This window comes from Microcaecilia unicolor, chromosome 6 (assembly GCF_901765095.1).
Source record: "Microcaecilia unicolor chromosome 6, aMicUni1.1, whole genome shotgun sequence".
In the NCBI taxonomy this organism is placed as follows: Eukaryota; Metazoa; Chordata; class Amphibia; order Gymnophiona; family Siphonopidae; genus Microcaecilia; species Microcaecilia unicolor.
The window spans coordinates 209,837,562-209,855,507 of NC_044036.1; the positions used below are offsets into that span (position 1 = coordinate 209,837,562).

Genomic DNA, 17,946 nt, shown 5'->3' on the forward strand with positions numbered 1-17,946 from the left:
ACAAAGGGGAGCCGGTTGATATTGTGTATCTGGATTTTCAAAAGGTGTTTGACAAGGTACCTCATGAAAGGCTACAGAGGAAATTGGAGGCTCATGGGATAGGAGAAAAAGTCCTATTGTGGATTAAAAACTGGTTGAAGGATAGGAAACAGAGTGGGGTTAAATGGGCAGTATTCACAATGGAGAAGGGTAGTTAGTGGGGTTCCTCAGGGGTCTGTGCTAAGGCCGCTGCTTTTTAATATATTTATAAATGATTTAGAGATGGGAGTAACTAGCGAGGTAATTAAATTTGCTGATGACACAAAGTTATTCAAAGTCGTTAACTCGCGATAGGATTGTGAAAAATTACAAAAGGACCTTACAAGACTGGGCGGCTAGATGGCAGATGACGTTTAATGTGAGCAAGTGCAAGGTGATGCATGTGGGAAAAAAGAACCCGAATTATAGCTACGTCATGCAAGGTTCCACGTTAGGAGTTACGGACCAAGAAAGGGATCTGGGTGTCGTCGTGGATAATGCACTGAAACCTTCTGCTCAATGTGCTGCTGCGGCTCGGAAAGCGAATAGAATGTTGGGTATTATTAGGAAAGGTATGGAAAACAGGTGTGAGGATGTTATAATGCCGTTATATCGCTCCATGGTGTGCCCGCACCTTGAGTATTGTGTTCAATTCTGGTCGCCGCATCTCAAGAAAGATATAGTGGAATTGGAAAAGATGCAGCGAAGGGCGACTAAAATGATAGCGGGGATGGGACGACTTCCCTATGAAGAAAGACTAAGGAGGCTACGGCTTTTCAGCTTGGAGAAGAGACGGCTGAGGGGAGACATGATAGAGGTATATAAAATAATGAGTGGAGTGGAACAGGTGGATGTGAAGCGTCTGTTCACGCACTTTCCAAAAATACTAGGACTAGGGGGCATGCGATGAAACTACAGTGTAGTAAATTTAAAACAAATCGGAGAAAATTTTTCTTCACCCAACGCGTAATTAAACTCTGGAATTCGTTGCCGGAGAACGTGGTGAAGGCGGTTAGCTTGGCAGAGTTTAAAAAGGGGTTAGACGGTTTCCTAAAGGACAAGTCCATAAACCGCTACTAAATGGACTTGGGAAAAATCCACAATTCCAGGAATAACATGTATAGAATGTTTGTACGTTTGGGAAGCTTGCCAGGTGCCCTTGGCCTGGATTGGCCGCTGTCGTGGACAGGATGCTGGGCTCAATGGACCCGTGGTCTTTTCCCAGTGTGGCATTACTTATGTACCCTAAAATCTCACACAGGGAGCCTCAACCCCAAAATAGGTTCTACTGGACCCGGGGACAGGAGCCAAAATCAATGCACAGCTGCATGTTTAAGTCTCTCCATCTGCTAGATAGAGAGAATGGCAGCTACACAGGGTCACATATACCAAACCTCTGTGGTTCTCTCAATCTCCATCTGCTGGCAGAGGGACATAACCCACAAGTCTCTGGATTGATCTCTGGGACGCTATGGAATAACTAGAGAGGTAATTAAATTTGCTGATGACACAAAGTTATTCAAAGTTGTTAAATCACAACAGGATTATGAAAAATTGCAAGATGACATTACGAGACTGGGCATTCAAATGGCAGATGATGTTTAATGTCAGCAAGTGCAAAGTGATGCATATGGGAAAGGGGAACCCAAATTTTATTTACGTGATGCAAGGTTTCACATTAGGAGTTACTGCCCAGGAAAAGGATTAGGTATTATTGTTGATTGTATGTTGAAACCCTCTGTTCAGAGTGCTGCAGCAGCTAAAAGAGCAAACAGAATGTTAGGAATTATTAGGAAAGGAATGAAAAACAAAAATGAGAATGTTATAATGCCTTGTATCTCTCCGCTTTTCTAGCGTAGTCTAAAACAAGGTATTCTCAATCCAGTCCTAGGGACACACCAGGCCAGTCTGGTATTCATGATATCCACAATGAATATGCTTGAGATAAATCTGAATTCATTGTAAGCAAAATTTATCCCATGCATATTCATTATGGATATCATGAAAGCCTGACTGGTCTGATGTGTCCCGAGGACTGGGTTGAGAAGCCCTGGTCTAAGAATATCCACCAAGTCCAACAATACATGAGAAATGAGGAAAAATGATCAGCAGGCTCCTTAAAAATATATGAAAAAAGAAGATGCACAGATTAAGCAGGTTTTCCTTACCACATGCCAAGGCTGGACCCGCTTTCCAGCAGGCTATTTGGAAGGGGTAATTCCATGCTCCGATGCCCACACACACTCCCAGAGGCTCTCTCCTGGTGTAACCAAAGGATCCACCAGGGAGCTGTACGTGCTGACCTTTTAGGTGAAGAAAAACAAAAGAGGCAATTATTAACAAGATTCCCACCCAAAGAAGCTTCTTTAACAGGTCAGGACAATATCAGAATACAGAAATAAAACATAATAGCATGCCAATGACATCTCAAAGGGAAAGGTAAGGATGGGGGGGAAGTTATAGGTAATCAGAAGATTACAAAACAGTATATTTTTATAGTTTGTGTGATAGTAAACCCAGAACTCTATTAAGTCTTTGTCTCTGTGTCAAAATATTTTTAGTCATCTATCCTCAAAGGTCTTACTTTCCTGGAGTATTTTAAAAACTTCCTCTTAGTATTCCGACAAAGTCATTGATGTAATTCTCATTGATGTAATTCTCTGGTCTTAAAAAGTGCTCTCCCACAGAAGTGTCTCTTCTGTTTCTTTTGGGGGCAATTTCTCCAAATGGATTAGTTTTGCACCCAGCATGATAGGAATGAACCTCAGTCCTAAGCTTGGGTATGTGAAGTACGATCTTACTTTCTCAAATTTACTGCTAATGCTTGCTTTAGAATTTGTACCATGCCCAAGAGTTTCCCTCTGTAATGCATAAGATGTAACATGTATAGATATCCTATCTAGGTGCGTTTCAAAATAATTTTTTGATCAAATCTATGACACCCAAAATGATGTGAAATATTTCTGTATTTTTCTGCCACAATTTCTTAGTCTTGGACTACATTTCTTGGTACTTGAGGATCTTCTCTCTCTCTCTCTTACCAATATGTCTGGTTTTCTGGCATGTAGCATTTTATTGGTTGGGATGGGATCTCCCAGATTATCATAACCTTTTTGTTTTCCAGAATTCTCTTACGGTCATCATCCTGATGCTTTTCCGGTATAGTGATGTTGTAATATATCTGCTGTCCTGGACTACAACTGTATTTTGGATAATTCAAAGAATACATATATTTTACAACAAACTATTTATGATGAACAATACAAAACTGCTTTGTATTTATGGGAATTTGTTTGGTTTTGCTTTAAATTTTTTTCATTGTTTTATATATTGATACTGTGTGTGTTTTTATTGTTATCCATACAGATGTTTCAATATATGGACTATAAATGTTTTAAATAAGTCTCTCATCCTTAGGTTTCAGTTCTCTTTTTAACCATTCATGTGTCCAGATTTCCTCTACATATGGTTCCTAGAGTAACACTTTATATTTCCCACTGTATTTGTGCATTTGCTACTTGTTTTTCCTTGTTTGTTCATCTACTTCTTTTAAAAGTTTCTTCCTAGATCACGTGACACCATGCCAGAGGGGTTCTCTCTGACCCCCGTCCATTCCCTTTGTGTTTAAAGCGATATTTGGACCCCAAAACACTGACTCCAGCCTGGAGAGACGAAAGGACAGGGACCTGGATACCTGAGATTAGTGGGTGGTGGGACAATGACGACGCAACCAACACATAAAGATAAGGCCCGAGGCAAGAACGTGGAAGACAAGATGGCAGCGCCTCCGAGTCCGGCCAGCCCCACCGTATCCTCGGCTTGGGTCACTAAGATTACCCATGAGGTAACGGCGGTAATGAAGGAACTTTTGGAGCGACACCTAACTCCTATTGATTCCCAGTTGGAATGGTTACAAACTCAGATAACAGACTTGGCAAAAGATTGTGTAGCTTTTCAACAGCGCACTAGCGATGTGGAAGACTGGGTCACTAAAGCAGAGGAAAAGCAGGACTCGATGCATGGGAAACTAGCCGCGCTAGAAGCTAAAATAAAACAGGTCCCACAGAAACAATTTGGGATTGGTGGGATTCCCAGAGACCATTCTGGATAAAGACTTGAGGGGATTCCTGGAGCAATGGCTTACTAAAGAATTGCAATTACCGGGCAAGCTGGGGCCCTCTGCGGCTGGAGCGCACACACCGGATGGGACCTAGACAGGAAGAGCGGCCTAAGCCCAGGGTGATCATTTTTCGTGTTCTGAACTTTGTGCACAAACAAGCGCTACACGCCGGAAAATCACTGTCTTATGGGAACCAGAAGGTACATTCTGCATTCAGGACTACTCGGCTGGAGTGGCAACTCAGCGCACAGCCTTTGCACCCATTTGCTCCAAACTGTTTGCGTTGAAAATAAAATTTACTCTGGTGTATCCTGCCACCCTTAAAGCCACCTATAATGGATCTACCCAGACATATACAACTGTGGAGGAAGCTCGTGGTTTCCTCACACAGATGGAAGAGCCGGGCTCCGTGGACCAGGAGGAAGTAACTCGCTGATCATTCCAGGGATACCAGTTTGTATTTTTCACTCTCTATATTTGTTTGCTGCCCTGCTCCGATGGAACTTTTCTTTTTGACTTGTTTCAAGTTGGAGGCATACACTGGGAGCCATAACAGCAAAATCCGGTAGAGATTTTGCTTTGATCTGAGGAGATTTGGAGTGTCGCGGCAGCCCACTGGTAACACTAGGGCTACTGTTTAGCTGAGCCATTAACTGGTTTTCTTGGGACTGTCAACATATAATTGAGGCATTCACTAGATCTTTGGGATTGGTTATGATCTGGGACTTCATTTACTTTCAGGTTAAACCAAGGTTACTTGAATTTGACACCAGTATTTACTGCAAGTTCTGTATCGTGTAAAAGACTTATTGCCCCTTTTTTTATTTTTCATTATTATTATTTTACAATGTCTTAATGAAGGATGGGTCCGACTTATTTGTTCTGAACAGGTTAACTTGTAAGGGGGGGACAGGGGGAGGTGTTAGACATGATAGTGGGGGGAACATTAAGTTTGGAGGGTTGGGGTGGAGTATGCTTGGAGGGTGGGAGGGGAGGGGGAGGGGTTGAGTAAGGGGGCTACAGGTTCAGTTTGGGAACAACAGATTAGACACACAGGAGTGTGAGTCGGGGAGTGAGGTGAAGCAGAATGGTTGTGTGAAGCAACATGAAAATTTGGAGTTGTTATTCCCGGGGGGGGGGGGGGGGGGGGCGCAGGCTGGGACGCCCCTGCTGGGCTCAATGCTTGCAAGTGCAACAGGTCACTGCCTTGTTTGAACTTTTCCAATGGTGAAAATGGTAACTTGGAATGTGGGGGGAATAAATTCACCTATAAAGAGAACAAAAAGTTTATAACATTTGTATAGGCACAAAATTGACATAGCCCTATTCCAAGAAACACATCTGAGCCTGCAAAGAGGTGGGAAAATGTGGGATACAAATGCAATGAACACCCAAGAACACACCAAACTCAAAACTTGGTGAGTAGGAGACTGTGTAGCAGAGGCAGCTCAAGGGAAGAGGGGAGGAGTGGCTATTTTGATTAGGAAGGGAATTGCAGAGAATGTACAGACACTAGCTGCAGACCCAACGGGGAGATATATCTTGGCCGAGATAAGCCTCAACCATCACCTGGTCTGTAACCTTTATGCCCCAAATCAATATGATAAAAGATTTTATCGCAAAGTGAGTAATCTTCTTCTGCAACATAAACACAATTCCGTGATAGTGGGAGGAGATTTTAATGCAGTATGGGATCCCAAGATGGACAAGTCTCAGCCGGGTTTACCCACGACCTATTATACCAATAGAGGTTTGCTTCAAATTAGTCGCTTATTGGATCTTGTGGATGTGTGGAGAGAGTTGAATCCCTCGGACAAGGATTTTACTCATTTCTCACGGGCACACTCCACTCAAGCCAGAATAGATTACCTCTTATTGTCTATGAGGAAATTTAGTGGGGTGGAACGAGCGGAGATCGGTCCATACGCTATCTCAGATCATGCTTGGGTATGGATGGACTGGTCTCTGGGGGCAAGGGGTGGCCGTTGTGGTCACTGGATGTTTCCTCTTGAGCTGAACAAAGATACTATTTTCTGAGAACGCCTTCTTGGTTGGTGGAGTGAGTATAAATCCCACAACGCAGAACACGAGGCTGACCCGGTGTTATATTGGGAAGCCGCAAAGGCGATACTTCGCAGGGAAATTATCAGCTACTCACATCATGTTAGAAGAGCAAGGGACCGAGAGATCCTAAGGTTGGGCTCCCAGTTGTGACGAGCGCGACAGCGCCTGGGGAACTCTCATGCGAGCACACATTGTCAGCAGGTGCTGGAGTTGCAGGTGGCGCTGAATACTCTCCTCCATCAGCAAGCTCTTAAATCACAGATATATTATCATTATATGTTATATAGACATGGCAAAGCACGGAGGCTGCTGGCTCGATTGGTCCAACCCAAAGGGAGTCAACATAAAATCTTAACGCTCTGTGATGAGAGAGGTGTTAGAGCCCACTCAGATGAGGCAATATGTGATATCTTCCGTAAGTATTATTCCAATCTTTACGCCACACCCCCGGATACAGAGAGACTACTTAAATTCCCCCATACTGGAAGATGAAGTCGCTCTCATAATATATTGAAACCCACTACTTAAGGCCCCGGGAGTGGATGGATTTCGGGCAGAATTCTACTAATTTATGGGTGCAGAAGCGGTGGTTCCTCTTACTAACTTGTGGATCAGGAAGGGTTGCCCTCGTCGCTAGATATGGCACAGATAATTGTTTTGCTCAAACCAGGAAGAGACCCTACCCTACCGGAGTCTTACCATCCTATCTCACTTCTGAACTATGAGGCTAAGCTTCTTGCGAAAATCATGGCAGAGAGGTTGGCCCGTGTTCTACCTACAATTTTGCATCAAGCGCAAGTGGGCTTTGTGAGGGATCGTTCTGTTGCTAAGAATCTTGAAACTATTTTGGCCTCATTGGATTACAGGAAACGGGTGGGCTTTCAGTCTATGCTTATTAGCTTTGACGCTGAGAAGGCCTTTGACCGGGTGCATTGGGACTTTCTTTTTGCTTCTTTGGCATCATATGGGTTTTAAGGACAATTTCTCTCGGTGATTAAAGCATTATATTCCTCACCCCAGGAACGAGTTTTGGTCAACAGGGGGTTATCAATAGAAATCAAACAAAATAAAACATGGAAAAGAAAATAAGATGATATCTTTTTTATTGGACATAACTTAATACATTTCTTGATTAGCTTTCGAAGGTTGCCCTTCTTCCTCAGATCGGAAATAAGCAAATAAGCAATAAGCAGGGCCCACCCAATATCCCCTCGCAATTTGCCTGCCTCGGTCCCTGACTCCCAGCATTCTTATCTTCACCCGTACCCGTCAGCGATGCCTCACTGCCTGCCATTCATTCTCATAGGCAGCTCTGTTCCCGCTCCCCTTTGCCGCGTCCTCCGGCTCTCTCTGATGCACTTCCTGTTAAACAGGAAGCGGGAAGGAACATCGCTCACCATGCTTGGGCCGGCTCTACCGTCTGAAAAGCACACCTTACAGAGCCCCACTGCAGATTTGCGCTTGCCACAAACGGAACAGCCCTTTACTTTCTCAGCAGCCATCGCCGAAAGCGGAGAAAATTCAAAATGGCGGATTCGCACCAAAATCGTCCCGAACGCAGGCCCTCCCCGGAGGAGCTACAAAATGCTCTTACCTCACCAGACCGAGTCTCCGAGCTCCGGTCACGCTGCACAATCAGAAGAAAACCTCTTTTCTGGGATCGCAGCGCCAAAGCGCGACTTATAACGCTGTGAGGAAAGTTTGAGGCAACAGCGAAAGAGGCAAATTTTCAACTCCGGAGGATAAGTAGCGTGGGAAAGGCATGGAAAAGGCGAACCTATGTGCCTGCATCCACAGCTTGGGCAAAGACAGGGACAGGGCTTGCCTATTTGTCTACTTCCACATCGGGGGCCGGGTAAGGCAGGGAAAGGGCTAACCTATTTGCCTTTAAAGGGGACACCATCAGCCACAACACCCCTGCTACAATTGGCAAAAGCACAGGAGCCACCCCAGGCAGATTTTCTGAAGTAGCTTGAACAAGCTGCAACCACCCTGCTGGGGAGATAGAGAATACTGAAGAGGCAGATGGAGCTAGCTGGCCATGAGGCACTATGGTTTTTCACTGCTCTCTATCTCCCCCTGCTGGTTGATGGACACAACCCACTCGTAATGAATTCATCTGCTTGATGACAAGGAAGGGGTCTTTTACTAAGGCGCACTAATATTTAGCGAGTGCTAAACATTAGTGATGTCCATATAGTCCTATGGATGACACCAACATTTAGTGCGCACTAAAAATGCTAGCACGCCTTAGTAAAAGAAGCCCTTAAATTTTATTACGTTTGATTCCAAACAAAGATAATCTGGGAGGGAATTCCATAAGGCTGGGGCTAAATAAAAATAAAATTAAATAAACAAAAAAAAAACACGCACACACACCACCAAAAAACGGCTCTTCAAGCCTGCAGAAAACAACAAGAAACAGAAACCAGAGCAGACCCGGAGTCCAGAGAAACCGTTATTGAAATAGACCCGAAGTAAATCATAGACTGAAGATATAAAATACTTAAGGGGGGGGAGGGAGTGCAGACACGTGAACCAGATAAAATAAGCCAAATGCACAGTAACTCAGTTATAGCATTCTTAACCAATACAGACCATAGCTGTACTTTCAAAATACCACAGTGTACATAATATGAATATAAAACTCTGCGTCAAAACACCATAGTGAATGTATATAAGAATAGATTAAGTATACACCAAAAAGGACACGTACAACAAAGGGGTAAAGCAGTGCTTCCCCTAGCTAGTAAACAGGTATCCAAGACTGCCTAAAGAAGAAAAGTCTAAAAACAGGCAAATCACTTTTTAAAAAAAATTATTTTAAAAATACCTTTAAAATAAGGCTTATAAAATACTTACAGATGGCAGCTCCTGAAAACCAGATAAATGCAGTATAATGCAGAGCGGCAGCTTGTCATCTCACTCTCAAAACAAGGAATCAGTCATATTGAAAAGCAAACAAGTTTTATACAGGCTAAGGGGGTCAAAGATGACTGCAAAACATTGAGTTCCTAAAAATGCTTTAAATGCATTCATAAACTAAAATTTAGATAGCAACTTCAGTCCTAAATGCATAAGAATGCTCAAAACAAAAAAGTGGAGCCAAAAACGAAATACTCAAAAAGAAGGCAGCAAAAAACAGCATTTCCGTTGAAACTTCAAAACTTAAAAATAATGATGTTTTCAGCATCTGCCAGCTATGCCCTTCTTAAAATGCTAATTAAAAAAAATCACTGCAAAATAGGCCAGAAAATCATCAAAAATGATTTAAAATGCCATGCATTCCAGCGGCCATCTTGTACGCGTTCCAATGACGTTGATGATGTCATCAGAACACGAGGAGCATAGATTAACAAGGATGCCCTAGTAAAAAGATTCGTAGTGTCTTAAAAAAAATAATAAAATAAACTGAATAAATGGTAAACATTAACTACAGACTTATACAAATACGTGATTACAATTTTAATCTACAATGATATTAAATGACAATCATATAAAAAAACTAAAAAAGCTAATGATAAATGCTGCACATAAATATACAAATGTAAGAATGTATAGCAATACATACTCTTAAATACGCATAAACATTGAAATTAATCATAACTTTAAAAATTCTAAAAACATCAATAATGAACATGAAATACTGCAAATCAGGCAAAAAGAGATGGTCTGCATGTGTCCTTTGAGGCTAAACAAGAAAATATATGAGAATTACAACTGTACCAACGAAAATATACAAAATCATAAAATCTGTTATACAGTTAATTTATTCAAATATCTAATGCAGTATTAACTATGCATGGCATTATTAAACACAAACTATCAAGGTATCAAGGAAACGTCCTCATATTCTACATAACTTTATGCACTAATGATATCTATATTATATACAAGCCAGCAAATCAATTTCTTTATTTAAACCATGGGGAGAAACAGTATAAAATTCAAACATTAATTTCTGCTCAGTCTTAATCAATGCTTTATATCTCCTCCTTGCCATGGTACTTTTAGTTTATGTAAAGCAAAAAAAAAATCTATAATCTTCAAATTTATGCATCATTAACAACGACTGTTCAACTTTCAATAACACAACGCAACAATGATTTTGCTACTGCAAGAAAAACGTGTGATTTGTACTAAATTGAACCCGCCGATTCCAAATATGAACTCCGAATTTGCCTGACACGTCTAGATTTTAAGTTATACATACAAATCCTATTCAGTTATAATATTAATGCTTGGGATGCATTTGTGCTAGTAGTGCAGAACTTCCTTGGGAACAGACGAGCTGAAAACTATGCTGAACTAGTCGACAACATGCTTAAAGTATATGAACAACTTGGCTGCCGAATGTCATTGAAAATGTATTTCTTACATTCCCATCTGGACTTTTTCCCACCCAATTTTGGACACGTAGGTGATGAACATGGAGAGAGGTTCCATAAAGACATTCTACAATGGAGAACAGATATTGTGATAAGAGGCTGTCCTATCCTGGGCAGGCCACTAGATGACGCTGTTCCCTTAAGAATGGCGAGGGAAAATGTATAGGTGTGTCACTAGAGGGTGCCAGTAGGGGAGTGCATAGCTGGAGGTCGCTAGGACCGGGGAGAGTCCTGGGATGGCTACAGGTGCAGGCTGGGTCCTGTTTAGCTATTAACCACTTTATACCCCACCTGGGTTGTGAAAGGAAGAAAAGAGAGCTGATAGCTGAAGAAAGAGGATCTCCCTGGAAAAAACTGGCTGAACCCTATGGACTTGTGGTAGACTGTGTGCTCAAGGAAGAAAAGCAGGCTGGGGTAAGAAGTCCCTAAAGCATTAGTGTTGGACTGTGTAGCCTCAGTACTTAGAGGAACTGTGTGTTCAAAGAAAGGATGGTGTGTCCAAAGAAGGAAGGACTGGGTGTCCAAAGAAGAAGTAGGACTGTGTGTCCAGGACTGTGTGTCCAAAGGAGGGGGGGGGGGGGGGCTGTGTGTCCCAGTACTGAGAAGCAGGCTGCAAAGCCTGGGGTTAGAAGTCCCCAAAGTATTGAATTTAGTACTGAGCCCAGGTATCTGTGTGGGGAGGCATTGTGATGTGAATGTATAAAGTATTTAAGCTAGAAGAAGTGTGCCCAGAGGCTGGAATAAAGAATTGCCTCAGGAATATGCTGTTGGTGAAACCTGTTTAATTTTGCCTTGGAAGAACCAGGCCACCCTGAGCGAGAAAGGGTAACATGCTAATCTACATATAATTTGCATACTGAGAACCAGCTCACCCTGAGTGAAAGAGGGGCCCAGGATCTTGAGGTTGGATTGCTCAGGATGCTGGGAAGAGACCGGTTGGAGTCCTGCTCAGAGGCCACAGGCCAGTGAGCCTTGTTGGAGAGTGGGAGCAGAAGCCTCATCCTCACAAGTGGTGGCAGTGGTGGGATCTGCACTGAACTTCCACGTGGGAGCAGTTGGGTTCCAGATCAGACCAGATGAGGGGGCCGGCGCGAGATGGAGGCGTTTTTGGAGGTTCCAGAAGCTCGTCGAGGGGGTCAATGCTAGCAAAAGCATTTTTGCTCACCTACCCCAGTTAAAGGGTACCTGGGGGGGGGGAGGTGAGGGTGGATTCATAAGAGATCTGGAGGCTTGGACATGGCTGTAGGGGATGGAGGAGGCCACAGGTGCAGCGCAAGTGTGGGGGCCAGGAGAGTTTACAGGCCACACTTGGATTTGTTTTTGTGTGATTGCAGGCTGCACCCCATCGGACGGCCAGGAAGGATGGAGGCCTGAGAACCCGGAGGAGCCGGAGAGAAGGCCAGAGCACTTGCCTGAGTCAAGGGCCGATGGAGAAGATCTAACAAAGATGGACATTAAGAACCAGGTGTTGGGACTTGCAGGGGATGAGGGTCAGAAGGGACCTGCTGCACAGCGCCTTTCTCGGAGGGAGCATGGTATCGTCGGGCGCCCTAGTGAGAGAGGTAAATCGGTGATGAAGTCCATGGAGAGTTCCTCCCAGGGGCCCGCCTTGTGGCACCGGCATGGGCTGGAGTTCCCCCCACGGCTGCCCTACCGTTGACTTGGTCCTGGCGCAAACGGGGCAGGAAGACACAAAGTGAAGCACGTCCTGTGCCATCCGTGGCCAGTGGTACTGTCGCGCGAGCAGGTGCAACGTCTTATGGAACCCAAAATGCCCTGCAAACGCTGACGAGTGGGCCCAGTGCATCGCTCTCCTCCGGTCCTGGCGAGGTACCAGCGTTCTGGTAGGTACCAGTGACGTAGACATTGCTGGCAGGCACTCCGGGTTCAACATAGGCTGCGAGTCCTCAGGCTCCTCGGGGGCCTCAAACGCCCGGGAGAGGGCGTCGGCAAGAATGTTTTTTTCTGTGGGCCGGAACACCAGACGAAACTGGAATCTGGCAAAAAATAAGGACCACCGAGCCTGTCGTGGATTGAGCCTCTTGGCTCCTTGCAGATACAGCAGGTTCTTGTGGTCTGTTACTACTGTGAAAACGTGTTCGGCGCCTTCCAGCAGGTACCTCCATTCTTGCAGGGCCAGCTTGAGGGCCAGGAGCTCCCGATCCCCCACTGTGTAGTTCCTCTCGGCGGGGGAGAACTTCCGTGAGAAAAAAAAAGCATGGCAGTCGTTTCCCAGAGGAGGTGACCTGAGAGAGAATGGCCCCGGCCCCCACGGCCGAGGCGTCCACCTCCACCACGAAAGGTTTACTAGGGTCTGGGCTTCGGAGGATGGGAGCCGACAAGAAAGCCTTCTTTAGGGCGACAAACGCCTCCAGCCCCGGGCCTGGCCAGTGCTGCACATCTGCTCCCTTCCGGGTGAGAGCTGTCAAGGGAGCCGTGACTAGGGAGTAGTGCTGGATGAATTGGCGGTGATAGTTTGCAAAGCCCAGAAATCTCTGTAGGGCCTTTAAATTCCGAGGCTGCGGCCAGTCCCGAATTGCTCTCACTTTGTCCGGGTCCATTTGAAGCCCATGCCCGGAAATGATATAGCCCAGGAAGGGCACCACCAACTGGTGAAATACGCACTTGCTTAGCTTGGCATATAGTCGGTGTTGCCTTAGGCGCCTGAGGACCTCGGTTACATGGTCCATATGTTCCTGTGGGGACCGGGAAAATACCAGGATGTCGTCTAGGTAGACAATGACGAATGAGTAGAGGAGATCCTGAAACACGTGGTTGATAAACTTTTGGAAAACCGCCGGGGCATTGCATAATCTGAAGGGCATGACCAAATACTCGAAATGCCCCTCGTGAGTATTGAACGCGGTTTTCCACTCATCGCCCTGTCGAATCCGGATGAGATTGTACGCTCCTCTCAGGTCCAGCCTAGTGAATACCCGGGCCCCCTGGAGTCTGTCAAATAGCTCTGGAATTAAGAGCAACGGGTACCGGTCCTTAACCGTAATGGCGTTCAGGGCCCGGTAATCGATACAGGGCCTGAGGGTTCCGTCCTTCTTACTGACAAAGAAGCCTGCTCCCGCCGGGGAGGACGATGCTCGGATGAATCCCTTCTCCAGGTTTTCCTGTACATAGGCCCGCATGGCCGCTGATTAAACCCGGGAGAGGGTATACAGCCTCCCGGGAGGTGGCATCCGGTCCGGCAGTAGATTAATGGCACAATCAAAATGCCTATGCGGGGGCAACCTGTCCGCCTCTACCGGGTTAAAGACATCGGCGTAGGCCTGGTATTCCTTAGGTAGGGCCGCCTTGCAGGCCTGAAGTCTTCCCGGGGTGGTTGCCAGCACCGAGCAGGGGTTCCCTACGTGGCTCAGACAACGTTCCGGAGCAGTACTCCCCCCAGCACCGTATGTGCCCCGACGTCCAATCAGGGGTGAATGGCGGCGTAGCCATGGCAGGCCCAACACCAGGGGATGAATGGACTTAGGCATTATCAGGAATTGGATCTTCTCCCAGAGCTGCTGGGCCACTCTTAGCTCTACCGGCGGAGTGAGTCGAGAGATGGGATTGGATAGTACTGTTCCCTGAATGGACGTCACCTGCACAGCCGGGTGGCAATCCTGCGCCGGTAGTCGCCATTGCTCAGACAGTTCCAAACTAATAAAGTTTCCCCCAGCCCCTGAGTCCAACAGGGCCTGGGTTTGGATCAAATGGTCTTGCCACTGTAGGGTCACTGGTACAGTGAGCAAATTGTCGGGAGGGGGCCCCGAGTGTCCCAAGACCAGCCCTCTCACGGGGCCTTGGGTTCGGCGTTTCCCGCCGGTCGAGTAGGACATGCCTGAATCAAGTGTCCAGCTTCCCCACAGTAGAAACACAGGTTATTCCGGCGTCAACGGGTTCGCTCTGAGGCAGCCAATCGCTGCCGACCCACGATCATGGGCTCCTCCGGGATACTGCCCTGCCCAGCGGGAGTCTCTCGAGGTGAAGGAACCATCCGTGGCCGCGGCCCAGGCCCCGCGGTCCTGTGCTGTTCGGCCTGTTGCCGGGCCCTCTCCCGGACGCGCGTATCGATCCGGGTACAGAGCGTGATCAAGGCATCCAAGGTTGGGGGGAAGGTCCCGGCCGGCCAGTTCATCTTTGATGCGGCCCTGCACTCCCTGCCAGAAGATCGCAGACAGGGCCTCAGAGTTCCAACGCAGCTCTGAGGCTAAGGTGCGGAACCGCACGGCGTATTCGCCCACGGTCCCGGACCCCTGCTGAATCTGCAGGAGCTCCGAGGACGCGGAGGATGGTCTTCCAGGAACATCAAAGACGAGCCGGAATCGGCGCTGGAACTCCTCAAAGTCCGTGAGCATAGGGTCCCGCTGTTCACAGAGGGGTAAGGCCCGGGCCAAGGCCGACCCGGTGAGGAGGGAGATCACATAGGAGACTTTCGTTCGGTCCGAGGCGAAGGCCTCCGGTTGCATCTCGAAGTAGAGATTGCATTGGTTCAGGAATCCCGGCAGTTCTCTGGGGTCCCGTCGAACCGGCTAGGCTCAGGAAAGCGGGGACCCGCAAATGTGGCACTCAAGCGGGGACCCGCTGGTGGAGCCTGCGCCTGGGCTTGCCTGGAGTTGAGCTGTGAGCACACATTCTGGAGAGCCCCTGAGAGGGCATTCAGTTGCTCCTGCTGCAGGATCCTCGCCAGGTCCCTCAAGTCGGGTGGAGTCGGCGAGCTCATGGCTTCGGCTTACTGTCTTGCTCCGCCAAAGGATGAGCAGCTTCGCTGGTGTGAGCCCTTGGATCCGGCCGGAGACGGTGGAGTGATTAACCCCTCCTTCTCCAGAGGACAGCCGACCCACCCCCACTCTTCGCCTGGGAAGGCCGCCATTCCCTGGAAGTTGAGCCTCCAGGTTCGGGCAGCCTACAGGGCTTCTGGAACAGGGGGCGGACAGGCCGAGCGGACAGCGCAGGCTCTGGATCCCCGGGAGCCAACTGGTCCGAGGTCCCGGGTGGACTGGGCAGCAGGCGTGGCGGACAGCAGCAGCAAAGGTAGAGGCAGGCAGCTGTCAGGGCGAGTCAGAGGCAAGCAATGGTCAAGGCAGGCAGCAGTCAAGACGAGTCAGTAGCAGGCAATGGTCAAGGCAGGCAGCGGTCAAGACGAGTCAGTAGCAGGCAATGGTCAAGGCAGGCAATAGCAGATAGCAAGGTACAGAGTTCCATCCAACGATACGGAGCTCTCAGGAAAAAGCAGAAGCACTGGCTAGGAGGAGTGGTGCTCCTTAAGTAGGCCTACTCATTAGCACGGGACCCCAGCTGGTGCTTCCTGCGGTTGAGCCTTCAAGTAACCAATCCGAGGTGACACTAGTCACCGCTTCCCCTGCTTGGCCCTGCAACCGGAAGAGACGCCGGCTATCCTCCGCCGGCGCCATGTTGCAGGGGTTCCATACCGGAAGTGGAAAGCCGGCCATCGGCGGGAACAACCGGCGATCCTCTGTGGCCGGACTGAAGGCAATAGCCGTCCCTCCCCACTGGCCGGCGATAGCCAGCCACCGGAGGACCTACTACTACTACTATTTAGCATTTCTATAGCGCTACAAGGCATACGCAGCGCTGCACAAACATAGAAGAAAGATAGTCCCTGCTCAAAGAGCTTACACTGGTTCCGGCGGCGAGCAGGTGAGTGTTGTTCCCGGCGGAAGACAGGACAGAAGGAGAGTAGGGGGTGCGGATTAAGGGAGAGAGTGGTGGGGAGGGTTTGGATGAAAATTCAAGGTTAATCTTATGGATTTTATCGTGGAAGTGCTCAGCTAGGGTCTGAGGAGAAAGAGAAGGGGGAATTGGGGACGGAGGCACTTTGAGAAGAGAGTTCAGTGTGGCGAAGAGAAGTCGAGGGTTAGAGCCAAGGGAATTTGTCAATTGGGTGAAGTAATCTTGTTTGGCCTGCGAAAGGGCAGACTGGAAGGAGTTAAGCATGAATTTGAAATGAATGAAGTCGGCAAGGGTGCGGGATTTAAGCCAAGAACGTTCAGCAGAGCAGGCACAGGAACGAAAGTAGCGGATTTTAGAGGTAAGCCAAGGCTGGGGTTTGGTACACCTAGTAGGACGGGGCATGGGAGGGGCAAGAGTGTCCAGAGCAGAGGAGAGAATAGTATCATAGGAAGAAAAGGCTTCATTGACAGCTCCTAAATCGATCAGACGCAACAGAGTATCTCGCACTGCTCTCGCCTTGCGCCTCGAATGACAAGGAGACACGAGGAAGAAATCGGACAGAGGAACTTCGAACTCTAGCGCGTAACTGTCTCGCACTACCTGCAGCACCCACTGGTCTGACGTAATCTGGACCCAGCTCTGGTAAAACAAGCATAAGCGAGCACCAACGCGCACCAGAGACTGGGTCCCCAAACCATCATTGAGACACACGGGACGTACCGGTCGTTCCCACACCCTCCACGGCGGCCACCCTGAAAGGACTGGGTTCTCTGGAAAAACCAACCCCTAGTCGCACCAGAAGACCTACCCGGCCGATACCACCTAGCTTCTCGAAACCGTCCGCACACCGCAGACCCCCTAGAAGCCTTGGGACGAAGCTCCGGAAGCCGAGGAACCTTAGCATTACCAAGCCCCCTCACCAACTTATCCAACTCTTCCCCAAAAAGCAAAGAACCTTTAAAGGGGAGTGAACAAAGTTTTGCCTTACAGGCCGCATCCGCGACCCAGCCCTGCAACCACAGAGCCCGACGAGATGCCACCACTAGGGTCATGTTCTTTGCCGTTGCCCGTAACAAATCGTACAGCACATCTGCCAAAAAAGACGACCCCATCTCCAACTTTGCCAAATCTTGGATCAAGCATCAGACTGAGGGCTATCTAAGAGCCACTCAGCCCAGCAGAAACACGCTCGAGCTACCAGACCTCCACAAACAGAAGCTTGTAACGCCAAAGCAGACAAATTGAAACTCCACTTCAGAAAGGTCTCCAATTTCCTATCCTGGGGATCCCGCAATGCAGCCCCACCATCCACCGGAATAGCTGTAGCCTTAGTCACTGCCATCACCACGGCATCCACGGCCGGGGGCTTAAGAGAATCTCTGTCCTCCTGGGGAAGAGGATAGAGATTAGCCATGGCCTGAGCCACTTTACACTGAGCCTCCGGGGAATACCAGTCCTGCGTTATCATGTCTCTCGGGTCTGCGTTCATGGGAAAAGAGCGAGAGACCCGCCTGATCCCCTTAACCAACGGGTCCACCTGCTTCCCATCCCCCAGTTGGACTTCCTCAGGATCAAATTTTAAGGTAGCAGACACCTGATCAATAAGTTCAGATAATTCCTGTGAAAAATCCAAACAATTGAAGGGTCCTCACCTGGCAACGCCAGTTC

At 47.8% G+C, this 17,946-nt stretch overlaps 1 protein-coding gene across 3 annotated transcripts in view; it reads right to left on the minus strand.

The window, feature by feature from the left end:
• Window positions 1–17,946, minus strand: part of ALDH9A1 (aldehyde dehydrogenase 9 family member A1) — a 309,783-nt gene that overhangs the window by 161,332 nt on the left and 130,505 nt on the right. For all 3 annotated transcript variants that reach the window (XM_030205969.1, XM_030205968.1, XM_030205967.1), the window contains exon 5: window positions 2,187–2,321. In XM_030205969.1, the coding sequence (XP_030061829.1) occupies window positions 2,187–2,321 (135 nt within the window). The remainder of the gene's footprint in view (window positions 1–2,186; window positions 2,322–17,946) is intronic.